Source organism: Choloepus didactylus, chromosome 8 (assembly GCF_015220235.1).
Source record: "Choloepus didactylus isolate mChoDid1 chromosome 8, mChoDid1.pri, whole genome shotgun sequence".
Lineage (NCBI taxonomy): Eukaryota > Metazoa > Chordata > Mammalia > Pilosa > Megalonychidae > Choloepus > Choloepus didactylus.
In genome coordinates, this window is record NC_051314.1 from 76,234,864 (window position 1) to 76,253,179 (window position 18,316).

The 18,316-nt window shown below is 41.9% G+C and overlaps 1 protein-coding gene across 1 annotated transcript; it reads right to left on the bottom strand.

The window, feature by feature from the left end:
• Positions 1 to 623: 623 nt before the first annotated feature.
• On the bottom strand, positions 624 to 17,856 carry RAB5B (RAB5B, member RAS oncogene family). Its single transcript, XM_037845821.1, has 6 exons — positions 17,762 to 17,856; positions 5,834 to 6,096; positions 4,591 to 4,742; positions 4,207 to 4,329; positions 3,577 to 3,670; positions 624 to 3,232 (listed from the first exon to the last, which is right to left on the bottom strand). Exons 2-6 carry the CDS (start codon positions 5,994 to 5,996, stop codon positions 3,117 to 3,119), a joined length of 648 nt encoding a protein of 215 aa, XP_037701749.1. The 5' UTR covers positions 5,997 to 6,096; positions 17,762 to 17,856; the 3' UTR covers positions 624 to 3,116.
• Positions 17,857 to 18,316: the final 460 nt, after the last annotated feature.

Here is an 18,316-nt window from a genome sequence, read left to right on the forward strand (position 1 = left end):
ACCCATGAATCTCGAAGACAGTTGTATAAAAATGTAGCTTATGAGGGGTGACAATGGGATTGGGAATGCCATAAGGACCAAACTCCACTTTGTCTAGTTTATGGATGGATGTGTAGAAATGTAGGGGAAGGAAACAAACAGACAAAGGTACCCAGTGTTCTTTTTTACTTCAATTGCTCTTTTTCACTCTAATTATTATTCTTGTTATTTTTGTGTGTGTGCTAATGAAGGTGTCAGGGATTGATTTAGGTGATGAATGTACAGCTATGTAATGGTACTGTAAACAATCGAAAGTACAATTTGTTTTGTATGACTGCGTGGTATGTGAATATATCTCAATAAAATGATGATTAAAAAAAAAAAAAAAAAAAAGATATGCTAGGGTCATATGAGCTCTTGTTCCATCCCTGTGAATAGGGATGATTAAATAGTAATAAAAGGGCTGTTTTCCAAATTGGATTCTTTCACTGTTCAAGCAAAGATGAAAGGGAATAAGGACGTACCCAAGATGGAGAGGGGGATGTGGTGTGTTTCTGACTCAGTAAGGTATCATTGGGTGCCCTTTTTCCAAATTTCTAGCATCTAACAGACAAACAGCAAAAAAAGAAAAAAACACTCCAATACACTTTTCTTTTTTTCCTTTTTTACTTACATTAAATACATCGGTAAATCAGCAGTCGCATTCTGTTACCACGATTGTTATGTTGGAAGAGGGAAAAAGGGGGAAAAAGGCAAATGCTTTCTTAGAAGCAAAAAAAAAGAAAAAGACACCCTCCCCCCCTAAAAAAAACTGACCAGAAGAAAAAAAATGAAGAGCTGGGAAATAAAAAACTAAGATCCCCAAAGTCCAACAGAGCTCAAAGGAAAGCTGAAGAGCTGGTAGGAGACAGAGGGAAGACAGCAGATAGGCCCAGAAGCTAAGGCCAATCCTGTTCCTAAGGAAGAATTAGGGTGGTGGGGAGGAGAGGGAAGGAAGAAGCCTGGGAAAATGGTTTTCCAGCCCCAAGGCAGTGAAACATCTTTGCTCCTGTTCCATGGGGAAAGCTCCACAGAGCTTCATTTCTAACAGACTTAAGAAAGCCATTCTAGTTTCTCCACTTGTAAAAAAAGGATGTACTGGATGCTTTTGTGGGGTGGGGGTGGGGGGCTAGTGGGTTCTGGAAAGGGAAAGGAAAGGTGTGTGCATTTCAGGGCCACGGGAACTAAGGCTGCCCCTGGAAAAGGGAAGGAATTGAGACCTAAGTGGAAGAACTTAAACTGGGTTTCTCAGCTACTCTGCAACAAAAGGAAGTCTACAAGTCAAAAGGGCAGAAAAGTTTCAATCTTAGGTCACTGTGGCCTTTCCTATCTTTTGTCCCCCAATTTTCCCAAAACTCTGGGCTGGAACAAGGAGCCCAGAGTTCTCTCTTGCCTTGATGCCTTTCCACAGACATCCTAAAAACACCTGATAAGAGATATGAAGAGAGGCTAGAGATCTAAAAAGGATCAAAGCCCTCTAATGATATCAGACAGCTGTGGGGTGCCTTCAGTGCTAGTTATTCCCTGTCCACAGGAATAGGTGGTATGATGTAAGGGGGCCACAAATAGGCCTCTGTGGTACTAGCCCCTAGTGGTACGTGGATTAAACAACTGGATGCATGGGGTGTAGGAATGGGGACTAAACTGAAGACTAAAAATGAGAAAGGAAGTAAGGCCTGATGGCAAGTGGGGACAGAACAGACTGTACCGGGGAAATAAGATCACACCTCTTTACAGGCAAGTAAAATAGACATGGTAATGGATACCAAGTTGAATGTGAACCCTAGAAAAAGAGTGAAAACTCTCCCCTCTTGCCTGGCTCCTTCTCACTCCCCTGTCTTGGCCTACACTATCCTGAGACGACTCCCCAGTTCATCAGTTAATTCTCCAGGAAAGGCAACTTTTACTGAAGAGCTAGGTTGGCTAGAATATAAGTGAAGAATCTGAGTTGGAGGAAGCTAGCAGTGGAGACTGGGCTTGCAGCTGCCACTGCTTTTGTTCTCTACAGCCCTCCTCAAACCTCATATATACCTCAGGATCCATTTAATTAAAAAGAAGGTAGGGGGATGAGTAAATCAATCAACCCCCATAAAACAAGTATCCCATCTGAACTACTATCAATTAAAGTGCAAACTGCAGAGGGATACGGTGACTGGGGCTGAAGCCATCTAAAGGCCAGAGGAAAAAATGCATATGTATAAATCAGAAGATGGGTATCAGAAACTGGTCCCTCCTCCAGTCAGATCACAGCAGACCCCAAAAGGCAGGCAACCAATGAAGTTTCTTTGGAGGACTCTGGGATCCAATCCCCCACCATGTGGGAGAAGCTACCTAAGAGCTTGGGTGATGGGAAACCAGGCCTTGGATGAGTTCCAGAGCAACAGATGACACTGCACTCCACTTCCCCTGCCTCCACCCAGCTAACTCAACAGGACTCCAACCTGGTGCCAGAGAGCTTGCCTTCCCAGTCTCATCTCTACCTAGAAACACCCTCCACAAGGCCAACTCATGGATATTGCAGTATTTTCAAATATGAGAAACTCCAACCAAGTAAAAAGAAAAAAAAGTGTTTCCTTACTCCTTCCTGCTGTAAGCCTTACTCTCCCTCCCCCAGGGCCCTTTTATGTGACTGATCTGGAAACCTCATTCCTCAGTTCCTGGGTTCACCACTTTTTCCATCCTGGGGAGAAGAGGACAAGGGGATCAAGAACAGGGATTGACCAAAAGCAGAAGGGGAGGGGCAGGAGACAAAGTGTTTTCTGAAAAAATGGGGAACATTAGGAAGGAGGAGGAAAGATAAGTAGGTCACTGTCTTGCACCTATAATACAAAATGAAGAAAGTTTCTTTTGGAAGGTAAGTCCTGGGGGTATCTGACCCCCAAGCCCCAGAGTAGGGGGTAGGAGGCCAGTGGCAACAGCTGCCTGGTGTTGGTTGCTGAAGCATTAAAAAGTGCCATGACGGAGCTGTCAAGAGGCAGCCCTTGGGAGCCAGGGCTCAGTGTGCTGTTACCATAGGGGCTGTGTGCTGAAGGGTAGGGATGGAGGTTATTTCTTAGCTCTCGTGCTAGCTCCATACTTGTTTGCTGCTAGCCACTCCCTCAGTTGCTACAACACTGGCTCTTGTTCTGCTGGGACTGCTCATGGAGATCCACACCCCGGCTTCGGCATCCTGCACCCCCCAGATTCTGGGGTTCACTCTTTGGCAACTTCTTAGCTAGAGATAAAAAGAGAAAGGAACAAAGTATGGTAGATTTTACTCAACCCCCCCCAAAAGGCTCTTGGGTGGAGAAAAAGGGGGACAGGGAAATACAAGAGATTAAAAGAAAATTCTGAAGAGGGAAGGGTTCACTGATTGCAAAATACATTGAAGACAAGGGGGTAAAGCTGCAGCCAAAGGATGGAGGTTATACACCACAACAGAAAGTTAAGGTATTTCCATGCCTAAAATTTTTACAACAGGAGACCCTCCCACCTATCAATAAGACTTGAGTTAATGATGATCCCAACTAGAGGCAAGGGAAAAAAAGACAGCAAGACCTCAGGCTGATCTGACCTTACCTATTGCCAGGAAGAGATCATTCACGTTCATAGCTGTCTTGGCTGAAGTCTCCATAAACAATAGGCTGTTGTCATCTGCATATGCCTGGGCCTCCTGCAAGGGGTGGGGTGTACTGGTGCTCAGACTCGGAAGTTTCTACTCCCATGGAGCACCAAAGCTAAGCAGTATCCTAGGTTCCCTCTAATTGCCCCTCTGAGCAAGGTGGCCAAGGACCCATATTTGGTTACTACCACAAGAAGTCTGACCTCTAGACTATTCAGTCCAACTAGCAGATGTCAGGAATCTTAATTATTGGGGAAAGTAAGTTTGGTTGGAGGCTTTTGGGGTCTGACACTTAAATAGTCCCTTACCTCAAATTCAGCTGCTCCCTCCTTTCTGTTTACACATTGGGACCCTCACCGCTCGTACTTCACTACTGCTCTGCTCTGAAATTTTCTTCTGACTTCTCTAAAATCTCATAGCTGTCATTAGGGTCACAGTGTTGCTGTATTTAACTTGGTGCTGAACTGAACTGGTGAATGAGACAATGAATGGCCTCAGTTGAGGTTTTCAGAGAGGGCAGATTTGGAAGAAAGAGGGCCTACGCACAGAGGGAATGTTGTAAAGAGGGACTACATGGGCCGTCTTACTTCATATTCCACCATGCGCTTGTTGGCCAGGTCAGCTTTGTTCCCTGCCAGGGCAATAACGATGCTAGGACTGGCCTGTCGCTGTAGTTCCTTCACCCATGTCTTTGCTCTGGCAAAGGTTTCCTAGGAAAAATGAGAAAGAGCATGGGTGGGCTGAAATTACTGCCAATTCATGCCCATCACCTTCAAAATCCAGTCTCTAATCCCACCTCTCCCAGGATGCCATTCCTCACTGAAACCACCTGTCTCTGATAATCCGTTAACTCTGTCTTCTCAGCACTTGGAAACAAAATTTGTACTCTTTATTTTGCTATACCAAGAACTTTCTCTCTCCCAAGAATTTAAGTCCTATAAGGACAAGGACAGTCTTCTCAGCCCACTTACCTGATTAGTAATGTCATAAACCACAATTGCAGCTTGAGCACCCCTGTAGTACATGGGGGCCAAGCTATGATATCGCTCCTGTCCAGCTGTGTCCCAGATCTCAAACTTGACTGTTGTATCATCTAGACAAATGGATTGGGTGAGGAAGGCCGCTATGGATGAGAAATGAGAAGTTGTAAGTGTAAGGATGCATGGGAATGTCCCATCCCGTTTCAGTGTAAGATTAGTCACTACCTAGAACACTCGACTTTAGGAAAAAGTTCAGCATTCTCCTTATATATAGGTCCTGGAACCAAGATTAAGACTATCTTTGGCTAAGTCTTTCCGGCTAGACGTTCCTCTGGGTAAGGAATGGGGGTACCTTATAAGCTATAAGGGACAGAAAAAAACTGGCACTTTTACCAGAGTCATCCCTTGTCAACCAAAATAGGTGAGTAAGAGATAATGAAAGAGACAAGCTTCAGATGAAAGTCACATAAAGAATTGACTAGATTTTAAAGCTTGATGGCAGGTCCCACCATTATCAATGTTATTTGGCTGTTACTTTTTCATATACTCTTCTGTTGGTCCAGGACACTACATTTCCAAGGTAAGTAATAAAAGGGGGGAAGGAGTAATATGGGAGTTCACAGAAAAGATCCTTTATTGAATTAGCACTCTATTTTAGGATTGTGGCAAGGAGAAGCTAGCAAAAGTGGAAAGGCCTTTTATATTTTTTACTTAGTTCCAGCCTTTATTTTACCAGAGATGTGCATCAGAATCACCTAAGGAGATTTTCCAGCCATACACACATGCTGCATGCTTGCCTGCCTATGTCGCTGCTACTACCAACCCCACTACCACCACCAACTTACTAATTATGGATTTAGAGTAGGGCCAAGCACAGATATTTTGAAAATGCTCCCCTGGTGATTCTGATATACATATTTTATCATCACTGCTGCAAATCAACCCTGCTCAAGATGACACTTAACTGAACTTCACTGGGATTGAGATAATAGAGGAGAAGGAAGATCGAGTAAGATGAAAATTTAATGATTTTCTCGTTGCTCAAAGGTCAACTTCTCTAACTTTCTTCTAGGATGAACATATACCTTGGCAATTTTTTTCTTTGTTTTAGAAAGGGCTTCTGTTCCTGAGGGAAAGAATGGGGCTAAGAGAGCCAACTCAACAATCAGATCCCTAGAACTCCCTTTAAAAGCCTTACTGATCATCGAACCTCTTCTTTTCCTGAGGTACTCACCTCCAATGGTGCTCTCCTGGTATTCATGGAACTGCCCTTTGACAAAACGTAATACCAGGCTAGATTTCCCCACTGCAGATTCCCCCAGCAGGACCAATTTGAACTGGCATATTTTGCTGGCTTGGGGCTGCCCATTGGGCCTGGCTGTGCTCCTGCTAGTCATGGCCAGATTATCAGAATAGGAAAGGGTGGAGGGAGGGGGATGCCACAAAGCGGCAAGGGGGGGAGGGGGAAGGGGAGGGGACTTCCAGGCTTCAACAGTCCTGCAAGAAAAAAAGTGGGTAAAATCAGACACAGGGCCATTGCAGCTGCAATCACTTGTCAGAGAAAGGACAGAATCTTTTCACTTCCTTACTCCTAAAAGGATTTAGCTTTGTAATCATCTACCATTAAAGGTTACACATCTGAGGGGTCCCAGGCAGTTGACACTCAGTGGTAAGAGTGGGGAACAGTGAAATAACTGCATCTGAAGTAGAGTTTGCCATACCACATAATCTCCAGCTGTCAAGGGAGCTGAAATGGAGACACCAAAAACTGTGCAAGGGAGAGAAGTTTTTACTCCCCCATGAATTCTCCACCAGGTCTTCAAAGTTTTCTAAGTCACAGCAGATTGATCAAAACTTTAGTTGGCCTAAGAAAACCCACATCCACCCACAGATACCCTAGATACCCAGTATCTCCTTGGTACCCTGCTGTTTTTTCTTCCTCTCATGAGATTCACTCTAGGAGTGTGGGATAAGAGTCATTTCTTCTAAAAATAGAGGGGTACCTTCTGATTCTGTATCCTTCATACATGACCTATCTTCCTGATAAACATTTCTAAAGATCTAATCTGAGTCCTACTACCAGAAAATCTATCATTCCTCATTTCTGATGGAACTCTTGAGGCAGAAAGTAAGGGAGAAACACAACCAATAGGTACACTGGTATCAACTCTTTCACTTGGCTTCTGCCATCTCTCCAAGTCTGAAAGTCTATCAAGTCAAAGAGTCAGTAGGTTTGATCTACTCTCAACTAGCAGCTGTCTTCCTGATGCCTAGGGATTAGATTACCCACTGCACCAAAAAGGCCTAACAGCTGTAGCCCTATAAATTAGAGGCAGAGAAAAAAGGGATATGTTCTAAAGACACTTGCAGGAGTCTCCCAAGGATAGTATACTATCATCAAGCAATAAATATTTGATGAAAGACAACACTGTATCACCTTCTTTATCTTCCAAGAGGACAGGAAAAGCTGGGGCTGGTGGGTAGGGAAGGGTGGAGGTGGGTGGAGGGAAGGGGAAAGGGAAAAGAAAGTTGGGACTTTGAGATTCTAATCATCCAAACCTGAATAAATCTCATATCCTGGCTCTGAGGGGAAAGGAAGGTGCTGTGGGAGTATAAGAGAAGTTAGCATGATCAGAGCATAAAGCCTTTCTCCAAAGCGTAAGCATTGCTTTTGTTTTTTTTTTAATTCATTTTATTGAGATATATTCACATACCATGCAGTCATACAAAACAAAGCGTACATTCGATTACATAGTTCTGCATTCATCACCAAAATCAATCCCTGACACCTTTATTACCACACACACAAAAATAACGAATAATAATTAAAGAGAAAAAGCAATTAAAAGTAAAAAAGAACACTGGAAGCCTTTGTTTGTTTTTTTCCTTCCCCCATTTTTCTACTCATCCATCCATAAACTAGACAAAGGGGAGTGTGGTCCATATGGCGTAAGCATTGTTTAGGACTGTAATTTGCTTGTTCAAATTAATCTGTCTCTTCTTTAAGGTTGATCCTCATAGTAACAGACATCATACCCTCTATGGCATTTGTGGGGAAATACTACTTTGTCAGTATATTGAGTGGCTCTGGCTGAAAATCAGAGTTAAAATCTCAGCAGTCTACTTAATAGAGAGTAAAAACAGAAAAGCATACAGGAGGTCTCTTCAATAAACAATGCTGGGAAAACTGGATATCCATGTGCAAAAGAATGAAACTGGTTCCCTACCTCACACCATATATAAAAATTAACTCAAAATGGATCAAGGATATAAATATGAATTAAAACCATAAAATGCTTAGGGGATAACATAGGGAAAAGTCTTCAGGACCTTGTATTGGTAATGGATTCTTAAATATGACACTGAAATCACAAGCAAAAAAAGAAAAATAAATTGCAATTCAAAAAAATTTAAAAATTTTGTTCATCAAAGGACATTATCAAGAAAGTGCAAAGACAAACTAAAGAGTGGGAGAAAATATTTGGAAATCAGATATCTGATAAGGGTTTAACATCCAGAATTTATAAAGAAATCCTACAACTCAACAACAAAAAGACAAAAACACCCAATTAAAAAAATGGGCCAAGGACTTGAATATACATTTCTCCAAAGGTATACAAATGGCCAATAAGCACATGAAAAGATGCTCCACATCACTAGCCATTAGGGAAATGCAAATCAAAACCACAATGAGATACTGCTTCACACCCCAGAATGGCTAGTACTAAAAAAATGAAAAGTAACAAGTATTGCTGAAGATGTGGATAAACTAGAACTCTCTGCTTAGAAGGAATGTAAATGATGCAACTGCTGTGGAAAACAGTTTGGCAGTTCCTCAAAAAGTTAAAACACAGAATTACCATATGACCGGCTGATTGCAATCTGAGGTATATACCCAAAGAACCGAAAGCAGGGAGTCAGATACTGGCATAGCAGTGTTCACAGCAGCATTACTCACAATAGCCAAAAGATATAAACAACCCAAATGACCATTGGCAGAAGAATAAACAAACTGTGATATATACACACAATGGAAAGAAATGAAGAAAGAATGAAATTCTGATACATGCTACAACACAGATGAACCTTGAAAACATGCTAAGTTAAATAAGCCAGAATAAGCAAATTCAGAGAGACAGAAAGTAGATTATAGGTTACCAGGTGCTGGGAGGAGGGAAAATGAGGAGTTCTTGCTTAAAGGATAAAAAATTTTTGTTTTGGGTGATGAACAAGTTTTAGTAATAGAAGATGGGGACAGTAACACAACATTGCAAAAGTAATGTCACTGAATTGTACACTTAAAAGTGGTTAAAATTGCAAAATTTTTGTAATACATGTTACTATGATTAAAAAAAAAAAAAAGCATACGGGAGTCTGTGCAGAGGAACACAGGCTCTGGAGTCCAGTTCAGTGGGTTTGTTTCCCAGCTCTTCTATTTACTAGCTATGTAACACTGGGGCAAGTTACTAAGCCTATCTATGCACTCATTTCCTCATCTGTAAAATCAGGATACTAACCTTAGGAGCACTACGTCATAAGGCTTTTGTGATGATTAAATGAGACAATACATGCAAAGCACTGTATTTGACATAATGTTAAGTGCTCAATATTGTTAATAATCATTATTAATGTGACATCAAGAACATTTCTCTGTCTCTCTTATCCTTACCTTCCACGTTTGTAAAATGGAAAAAAATACCTATCTCAAAGCGTAGTCATGAGGATTAAGTGAAAGATATATTTAGTACAGCGCTCATAAACAGTAGTTAGGTATTGTTATATAGAGGCACCTATTCACAGAAAATATCAATTTAATATTTTATCCTATATTTCAATATTAATTATTACCAATATATTCCTAAGGTAGCCATAATATCAAAGAGGTACAGAGAAAGAAATGGGGGAAAAAGGGTGAAGAGGAAGTTAGCAAAGGAATAAAGATAGAAGTGAGAACTAAAGCCTCCAAGTAGACTAGGTTAAGATTGAGGAATGTGACAAATTACTCTGATCCTACTGGTTATTCTCCCACCCCCACGCCACAGGCCGCTGAATCCTAATATTCCAAGATGCGCATGTGCCATTTTGCAGTGAGGTCTTCACTGGTCTATGGTGAAATGATAAAAATAAAGATGATACAGCAAAGTTTTCATAAAGCTAAATGTGTTTAATTTAAAAGTATCCTTTATTAAGAGATTTCTAATTTCTTTCTTACTATCAATTTTCTTTCAAAGAATAAGAGATTAAAAAAAAAACCTCTAAGAAAAATTGTTTAAGGAAAAAAAAAGTTGCAGAACAAAACACATGGGAACCCTATGTCTGTAAAATACAACAAAATTCTGCATAGAAATAGGTATGGAAGGATACACACTTGCCTGTTAACAACAGTGGTTAGCTCTGAGAAGAGTGGGATCGAGGAGGGCTATATATGAAGGATTCCAATTTTTTCACTCTAATTTTTTTTTCAAGAGGGAACATATTTTATATTTTAAAAAATAGTTAAGTCACTTAAATTTTTTTTTTTTATGATGTTGAAAGGTAGTAGTTAGCTTTCTAAGCATCCTTCTTGGAAAAATAAAACCCCCAATTTAGATTTTTAATTGATCCAAGAAATCTAAAATTCTGGGAACCAGTGCTGCAGGAGTCAGTATTAGTTAGCCTCTTATCTACTGTTTACAGTTCTTTAGCTGTTTTTCATCCTTGCCAATAGTGACCTTGAAATCACTTGGTTCATGATCATTGTATTTTAAAAAAATGAAATAGAATAAAATATTGAGTATACTGAAACAGTAAGAATCATTTTGTGAAAATTTATTTTACTTGCCTGCATATGTGTATATACACCAAACAGTTACGATGTAAAATGTGCTCTCTTTACTACAAGTCATGGTCAAAAACAAGTTTAGAAACTGCTTTGAAGAAAGAGGTCTCACACTGAAAGATGGGCTTATGGGGATGGGAGGGTTTAAGTCTCTAGCCAGCCTATACTATGGCTACTTCTAGAGCACGTATAGATGAAATTAAGATGAGGGCTGAATATAGTTCTCCAGGGGCCAGAGGATTCCCTAACTCCGATGCTAAAGTTACAGAGCAACTATGAAAGGGAACAGACAAATTAGAGGCAGTCCTGGAATGGTAAAGGCTTAGGAATCAGACAAGCCTGAGTCCTGTTCTCTGCTTTGCCATGTAACCCACTGGAACTTTCCCCTTGGCTACTCATTCCCTTTGCCTTTCTGAGCCCTAGCTTCCTTATCTATAAAGAAAAAAATCTTACTTTTCTAGAAAAGACTGAAAGTAGCAAAGAGCAGAATTTGAATTCACTCCCAAAATTCTGGGAGCATTTAAGAAATCTGCTTATCTTAGGGCTTCTCCATATCTGTTAAGAATGAATTATTTTTAAAACCATTTATACGGGAAGTGTAGAGTCATGTATGTCACCAGAAGGAAAGCTGGAGATTAATACATAGGAATGTATAACAGTGAATCTTGTGGTGGACAATGCCCATGATTAACTGTACAAATATAAAAAAGTTCTTTCATGAACTAGAACAAATGTATGACACTATTAGAAGGAGTTAATAATAGAGGGGGTTTATGGGGAAAAAAGTACCTATTGCAAACTATGGACTATATAGTTAACCGTAATATTTTAACACTCTCTCATCAACAGTGACAAATGCACTACATCAATACTATGGATTAATAATAAGGGGGGATAAGAGGATATGGGAGGATTTGGGTTTTCTTTTTTATTTCTTTTCTGGAGTAATTAAAATGTTCTAAAATTGATCATAGGGTTGTATGCACAACTATGTGATGATATTGTGAGCCAATGATTGTGACTATATTCCTGAGATGGTTTATATGGTGTGTGAATATATCTCAATAAAACTGCATTTTAAAAACTGCATTAAAAAACATTTATATGGTGCTTCTTATACTTTGCCTCATAAAAGGATAGGCCTTTATCATCACTCTAAACTTTTAAACAGAAAAGAGGTGACACAGTATGAAAAAAAAGACACAGATGGAGAAGCTGATCAAGTTTCCATCAGCTGACATACATTATATTCTCGAGAAACAACAGGAAAAGTTACTAGTTTCTTCAACTTATTTCCTCACATTTTTATTTATTTCAAAGCACGTGATCCAAGGGGCAGAACACTAAGGCTCAATGTTACTACTCTGCAATCTGAAAACATGGGAGTTAGAATGGACTGAATTTTCATGAGCAGATAGATCACTCTAGGCCTGGGAAAACAGTAGGGGGTTGGAGGAGTGTGAAGATAGGAAACAGTCACAGACATATTCAGGCTGCAAAGCCCTTGTCACCAACCCCCACAGACGAAAAGTCAAGCCAGAGCCCAGAAATGGTCAGCAAACTTTCTTGCTACTAAGCGACCTTGGATTGTCAGAGATTAGTAACTACTGGGTTCAAACAAACCAACCAACAAACAGAAAACTACCTCCCACCCCAATATGTAACTTCGAGGATATTCCCTACCTCTTTTGTTCACAGTAATTGATAGGCTGCCCCTCTCTATGCCTTGCCCTTTAATTCCAACACATTTATAAGGTATCCTGTTATTCTGCAATAGCCTAACTCAAAAGATCAGGGGTACAGAAACAAAATAAAATGTGCAGGAATTCAAACGATTTCTCCCCTATCTGGTACTGATTTTTTTTTTTTTTTCCTGAGTTGACAGTAGGCAAATGACCCATTCAAACACAAAAAATAAACCACAGCCAATTAGTAAAATGGTGTGAATATTACCCTCAAACCAGAGCAGAAAAATAAAGGAATAAAGGGTGTGTGTGTGTGTGTAGGTCCAGGATATTCTTCCCTCAAATCCTATCTGCTCAGAAAAGAAGAAATTAGACTTAGCTTCCTTTGGAAGTGTTAGCTCCACAAGAAGGGCTAATCAAATGACCCATAACTAGGGAGGACTGAGGCCTGACCACTGCATCAGACCATCTAGGAAGGGGGGAAAGTGGAGGACTAAGGGGTGGTTCTTAAGCATTGGTAGCTTTCCAAGCAGCACAGGAAAGTAGGCATAACAGGAAAGGTTTCTTGGCCTACCTGCCAATCCCAGCTAGAGCAAGACTCCATTCCTCAGGCCCCCTTCCACTTGCTAGCTTTCAATCCCAATGCCAATTACAGATGAAGTCTTCAGAAATCTATCACTTATCAAGAGAGGCTGAGTTCCCTGGACCACTGGACACCACGAGAGTGTCCCAAGGACCCTAGACACCACAGAAGTCTAGCCCAGTCCCAAATGTCAGCCCTACAAAGTCAGTTAGCCAGATAAGAGCTAGTCTAGAAGTCATCTACTCCAGCCCCATTTTACAGGTGAGGCAACTAAGGCACATAAAATTAATCAGCTTGCCAAATATTACGATATAGTTGGCTCTCAAGCTCTCACACAGCTCCTCAGTAGCAAATCCAGGACTCCTACTTAGGTATTCCTGCCCATTATACCACTGTACCTCTTAAGGAAACAACTCTGAACTCTGAAGAGGGACCCAGAACAGGAACAAGGGCACAGACTGGACAGTTTCTGCCTCTATTCAGTTTAGGTTAAGTACTTGCTTAGGAAGACCCAGGCCTTTCCTGGTAACTGGGGCTCAGTCCCATATCCTTCTGAGAGAATTCACTTATTACTATTCATTCATTACTTCTCTAGAAGATCTTTACCAACCCTTGACAGGACAGTTGAAACAGGCAATTCAGTGAGGCAATAGGGAGAAAAGGGTAATATTCTGCAGAATTCAGTGGGCCTTAGGTTTAAGTGAGAGTTACTCAGTAGAGGAGATAGGGCAGAAGCCAGTAAATACCTTTAACTCCTCCAATTTTCTTTAGCCCCCAAATCACCAAAATCTTGAACTGAGAGTTCTACTTGGCTCAGCTCTTTCATTGTGTTGATATAATATTATCCACTGAGTCACTGGTTTAAACTAGAGTCCTTTCATTTCCCCCACTCTCTCCCTTATATTACTCCAAGGGGCAAAAAGTGTACTTATCTTTTATCAGCATGGTAGTACAAAATCCCTATTATTGACCTAGGAAAGATTGGAATGCCCTTCCCTACTCTGTCTGCGTAGCAAACTCCTGATTTATCTTTTAAGGCCAAGCTCAAATGTCACTTTCTCTGTGAAATCTTTCATAATTACTTTCTTACCCTAGCAGAATTTATCACTGCTTCCCCTGGGGTCATGTAGTATGCTAAGATTGTGTTTCTATCATGGCATTTATCACATTATATAAGTTAATTACGTCTGTCTGCTATGCTAAACTATGAACTTCTCAAAAACTGGGACTACTTTTTTTTTCAATTTTTAATGGTATTTTATCGAGACATTTACATAAAATGAGTTGCACAAACTTGAACTGAAGAATTCAATGTTTTCTTTTTTTTTACGAATGTATCTACCTCGTGACCATCACCTAAATCAAGTTATAGAGCATTGCCATCATACCAGAAAGTTTCGTCATGTCTTTTTCCAATCATTACCTATTCTTACTCCCTTGGAATCACTATCCTAGTTTCTATCACCACTAATGAGTTTTTGCCTATTCTTAAATAACTGGGACTATTTTTTTATAATCTTAAAACTTCAGAGCAGAGCACAATGAATGGTCCCTAGTAGGTGCTCATTAAATGTTCCTTAAATTAATTAAAGCCAAAGCAATCCTGCTTCCTTTCCACATCCACTCCTCTTCCTCCCATGCCATCTGGATAGATTCTTACTCAGTTCCATTTGGGAATGTTTTTAATAGGCCTCAGAGACCCAATTCTCTCCCTGGCCCTTCTGTGATCTCTCTTGGATGAAGGGCCCCCTTGGGACCCAGCCCACAAGGTACTGTTGCAACTCACATGGGCTAACTGCTTTTCCTGTCACCCGTTACTATACCTCAGATGGCCTAATCACACCCAATATGTAGCCCTTCCACCCCAACACTGAGGCAACTGTGGCTAAAACCAAAGTTCCTTGAATTTTCAGTTGATGTTGACTGGCCAAAAAGCTTTGGGTCATTATCTCTACTGATCCCTGAAGTTGACAAACATGAGTTTAAAAAAAAAAAATCATACCACCACAGAGCTAAGAGACACTGAAAAGGTACCCAGTGCCCCTAAACTGAAGCAATAATCTGGCCCAGAAATCAGCACACACTTTGGTCACACGAGTGGCTCCTTACTCAACTCAGTTACTGTTCAGCCAATGACTAAATCTTTCCTAGAGCACTCTTGGGAAGTGCGAGTATAACATGGAGGGTTTTATGGTATCCTTCCTCCCAGAGGGCTGCTGCATTTCCTTGTTTTAAATTCAATGTTTCATTTTGATTACTTTCTAGTCTGAAATGCCTTGGGATTAGGGAGCAGGTTATATTATTGTTTCTCCTATACCTCATGCCTCCTTCTTAGAAGTCAAGTTCATATCAATGCACACAAAAAAGCAAACTATGGGAGGGTAATCCTTGCTCCTAGGCGAAGTAAGAGCTAGAAGATATGAGGTATGATTTCAAAAATAATGGGAAAGCCCTCTTTTCCAAATACATGTTTAGAACTCCAGTTTTATGTTTGAAATCCCATAGTGATAATTCCACTCCTTAGTTGCCTTTTAAGAAGCAAAAACCCTTGGAAGAATTAATACTCAAGTGATGATTTGTCATTTACACTTTTATATAGAACAATTCCAGATCCCTTTCTTGAGGTAAGCTTTGATTAAGGGAAAGTAGGAAAAAACACAGAGCTGTACAGAAGAAAACAGACAGGATACTGCCAGGGTATAGAAGACAACAAAGACTAAGGAGGATAAAACAAACAAAATACCCCACATCTACACAATTTTCTGTAGGACTGGCTTTGCAGGTGAGTAAATAAAAGCTCCTGTGTGATGAGGATCAAGGTTTCTTGATAGGTGCTATACAAAGGCTGGACACATTAGAGGGCTTCTAAAACCAGCAAGGACAAATTCAGTTAAAGTGGTAGTGAGAACAGTCCCAGCTGTACTCGGAGGTTTAGAGGAAAACCAACTTCAAATCCAGAGAAACTTGGGGGCTTCTCAGGCAACTACAGAAAGAAAGATACAGGGGCCCTTAAGAGAACCATCATCATCTCCTGGGATAAGGAAGGGACAGTCATATAACCTCAACATGGAGAGACCAAGAACCAGAATAAAGAGGTCTCAAATTAATCACATTAGCAGACACCAATAACAGTCCTGAACAAAATGATTCACTTTAATCATTTCTTTCCTGCCCATAAAAGAGAAGAAAGTTTTGGCCATCTATTTGGCATTTCCTAGGATACCTGGGGCACAACTGGTATGTGTGTACTTAAGTAGGTGAGGGAAAACCTAGAGTACAGTCCTCTCCCTGTCTGAGTTTGATAGAAGCAAGACAAAGAAAATGAACTGTGAAAAGGACACAAAAAATAACAGAGTATCATCCCAAAAGGGCAAATTGTGGGAATAATGAGAACAGGAGTTTGCTGGGAATATGAAAACAAAATTGCTTTTGGTGGTACATCCCCCAAAGCAAAGCAAAATTAGTCTAACCTGCTGTCTCTAATCTCTTGACCTTTCTGAATGAACTATAATGAGTGGGGTAAGAAGGAGCACTTACACTTCTGTATGGCTTGAATACTTTCGAATGTGCACACATAAAACTTTTGTAATTAAAAAGAAATGTAGTAGTAAACTGCATTGCAATAGAAGGGAAAAGGGAGGAAGTACAAAAGGGGAAAACTAAATAGGCTCCAATCTATGAGAGAGTAAGAAGGGCAGCAAACCATTAAAAATATAAGGGGAGAAGATGCCTCTGCCTTAGTAATCATCTTTGTTTTCTCTGCTCACCCCTGTTACCCAACTTGACTCAACTTTCTAGTAGGACAGAAAGCTGGGCTCCTAAAGGAGAAGTAGACAAAGATCAAGGAGTGATGTCAACCTCTGGAATGGAATTTTTCTCTTCCCCAAATCTCTTCCTTAGTAATCACCTTCTATTTCCAGGCTTGGTTCCATCTAACTCCTTACCTGCTTGGGAAATACCCATGCCTAAGTCTCACAAGTTTGACCAACTGTGACCAGAAGATCCCTTCATGGCTGGGGATCTCTATGCCCCTTTCCAGTGCAGACACTGAAATCACTCAGATTCCCCACTCCTAGGTCAGAGATATGGTACACTATAAACCATATTACTAAGTGAGAAAGACATGGACAAAACGTCCACCAAATCCAACTCTGTGACTCTTTCAGAGGACATGAAACAGGTAAAAAAGAGAGTGCAGTCCAAACCAGCTAAGAGGCCCAGGTAAAGAGCAAGGACTGAGTTTGGGGCAGCCAACGGTCACAGAGAAATAAAATTAACTTTTGTCTTCATTCCCTACCCTGGCAGTACCAAAACAAATAAACAAACAAAACTTCAAATTATTATATACCGACACTAACGGGAACAAAAGAGTGGGTACTCCCAAGACCCCGAGCCTACAGTCCAGCCTCCAGCATTCCAAGAAGTTCCATTAACTGATACCAGGCCCTGCTTCAATTTCTCCAACTTCCTTACTTCTCTAGATAAGTAAAGCTTTCTTCGTTTGTCTCAGTTCTCTCTCACTGAATCCAAATTCTTCTCTGCTCAACTATGCGGCATCCTCTGCTCTTTTCGCAAAGGCCACTTTCTCTGAAAAGAATGCCTCTTTTCCAAGTAAGAAGCCTTCTCAAGCCCTTCCAATGAGACACCCCTTGAGACCCAGCCCTGGTTACCCTCGGGACCCGAGCGTTCAGGTTTGGACTCCTCCTCACCTCCCGGCAAATGGGCTTACCTCACCCGCTGCCCCGTCCTTTTCTCCCAGCTCCTCCCTCTTTAGCGCTGCTATTGAGGCCTGCCCCTGCCCTCACACGAGCCCCGGGCCTCCCGCGCCGGGTCTCTGGCCCGGCCGCCTCCAGAACCTGGTCGCTTTCCCCATTCACCAACTTCGGGCTCCCAGCCCGCCCGGCCCCCTCCTCAGCGCCCCCATTAGGCCTGCCGGGGCCCGGCCCCCATTCCCCCTCTCCAGTGGGCCACTCGACTCCTCGCTTAGGCCCAGACCCGCCTCCGCTCTGAGGCCTGGCCGCCCTCATCTCCCTGGCGCTTCCGCCCCTGCCCTTCTGGGCTCCACCAGCCGGGTACCTGGGGCTCCGTCTCCCCCGTCGGGCCCAAGCCTGTGTCGAACAGACAAACAGCTGCAGCTCAACCAAACCCTCCTGCCCCTCCTCCTCCTCGCCCTGGGGCGGGGGCCTCAGCCAATAGCACGATAACCCTCCTACCGTCGAGGGTGGGCCTTATGTACATTCACCCACCAATCCTCTGGAGAAAGGCGGGTCTTTTGGGGCACGGTTACTGAGCGTACAGGCAGAGGACTGGACAGGCGGGGCCTCAAACCTATAAAGAGCGAAAAGCCTTGAAGATGGACGAGGTGAGGAACCATTAAAGAGCTAGCGCCCCGAGCTAGGAGGCGGTACACTGCTGACAGGCATTTGTGCAAACCAATAAAATCTCGACACCCCTCATGACCCCTCCTTTGACTAATAAACATCTAATCGGGTGAGTGTTGTGGGTGGGTAAAAGTGAAACTTCAGCCAGTACTGAGACAAGTCGAGATTTGACTGGCAGGCAAGACCGGGTTGAGAAGTCCTGGGAAGGCCGCTACTGACCTTCGGCCCTACCCCCTGATTGGCGGGGACT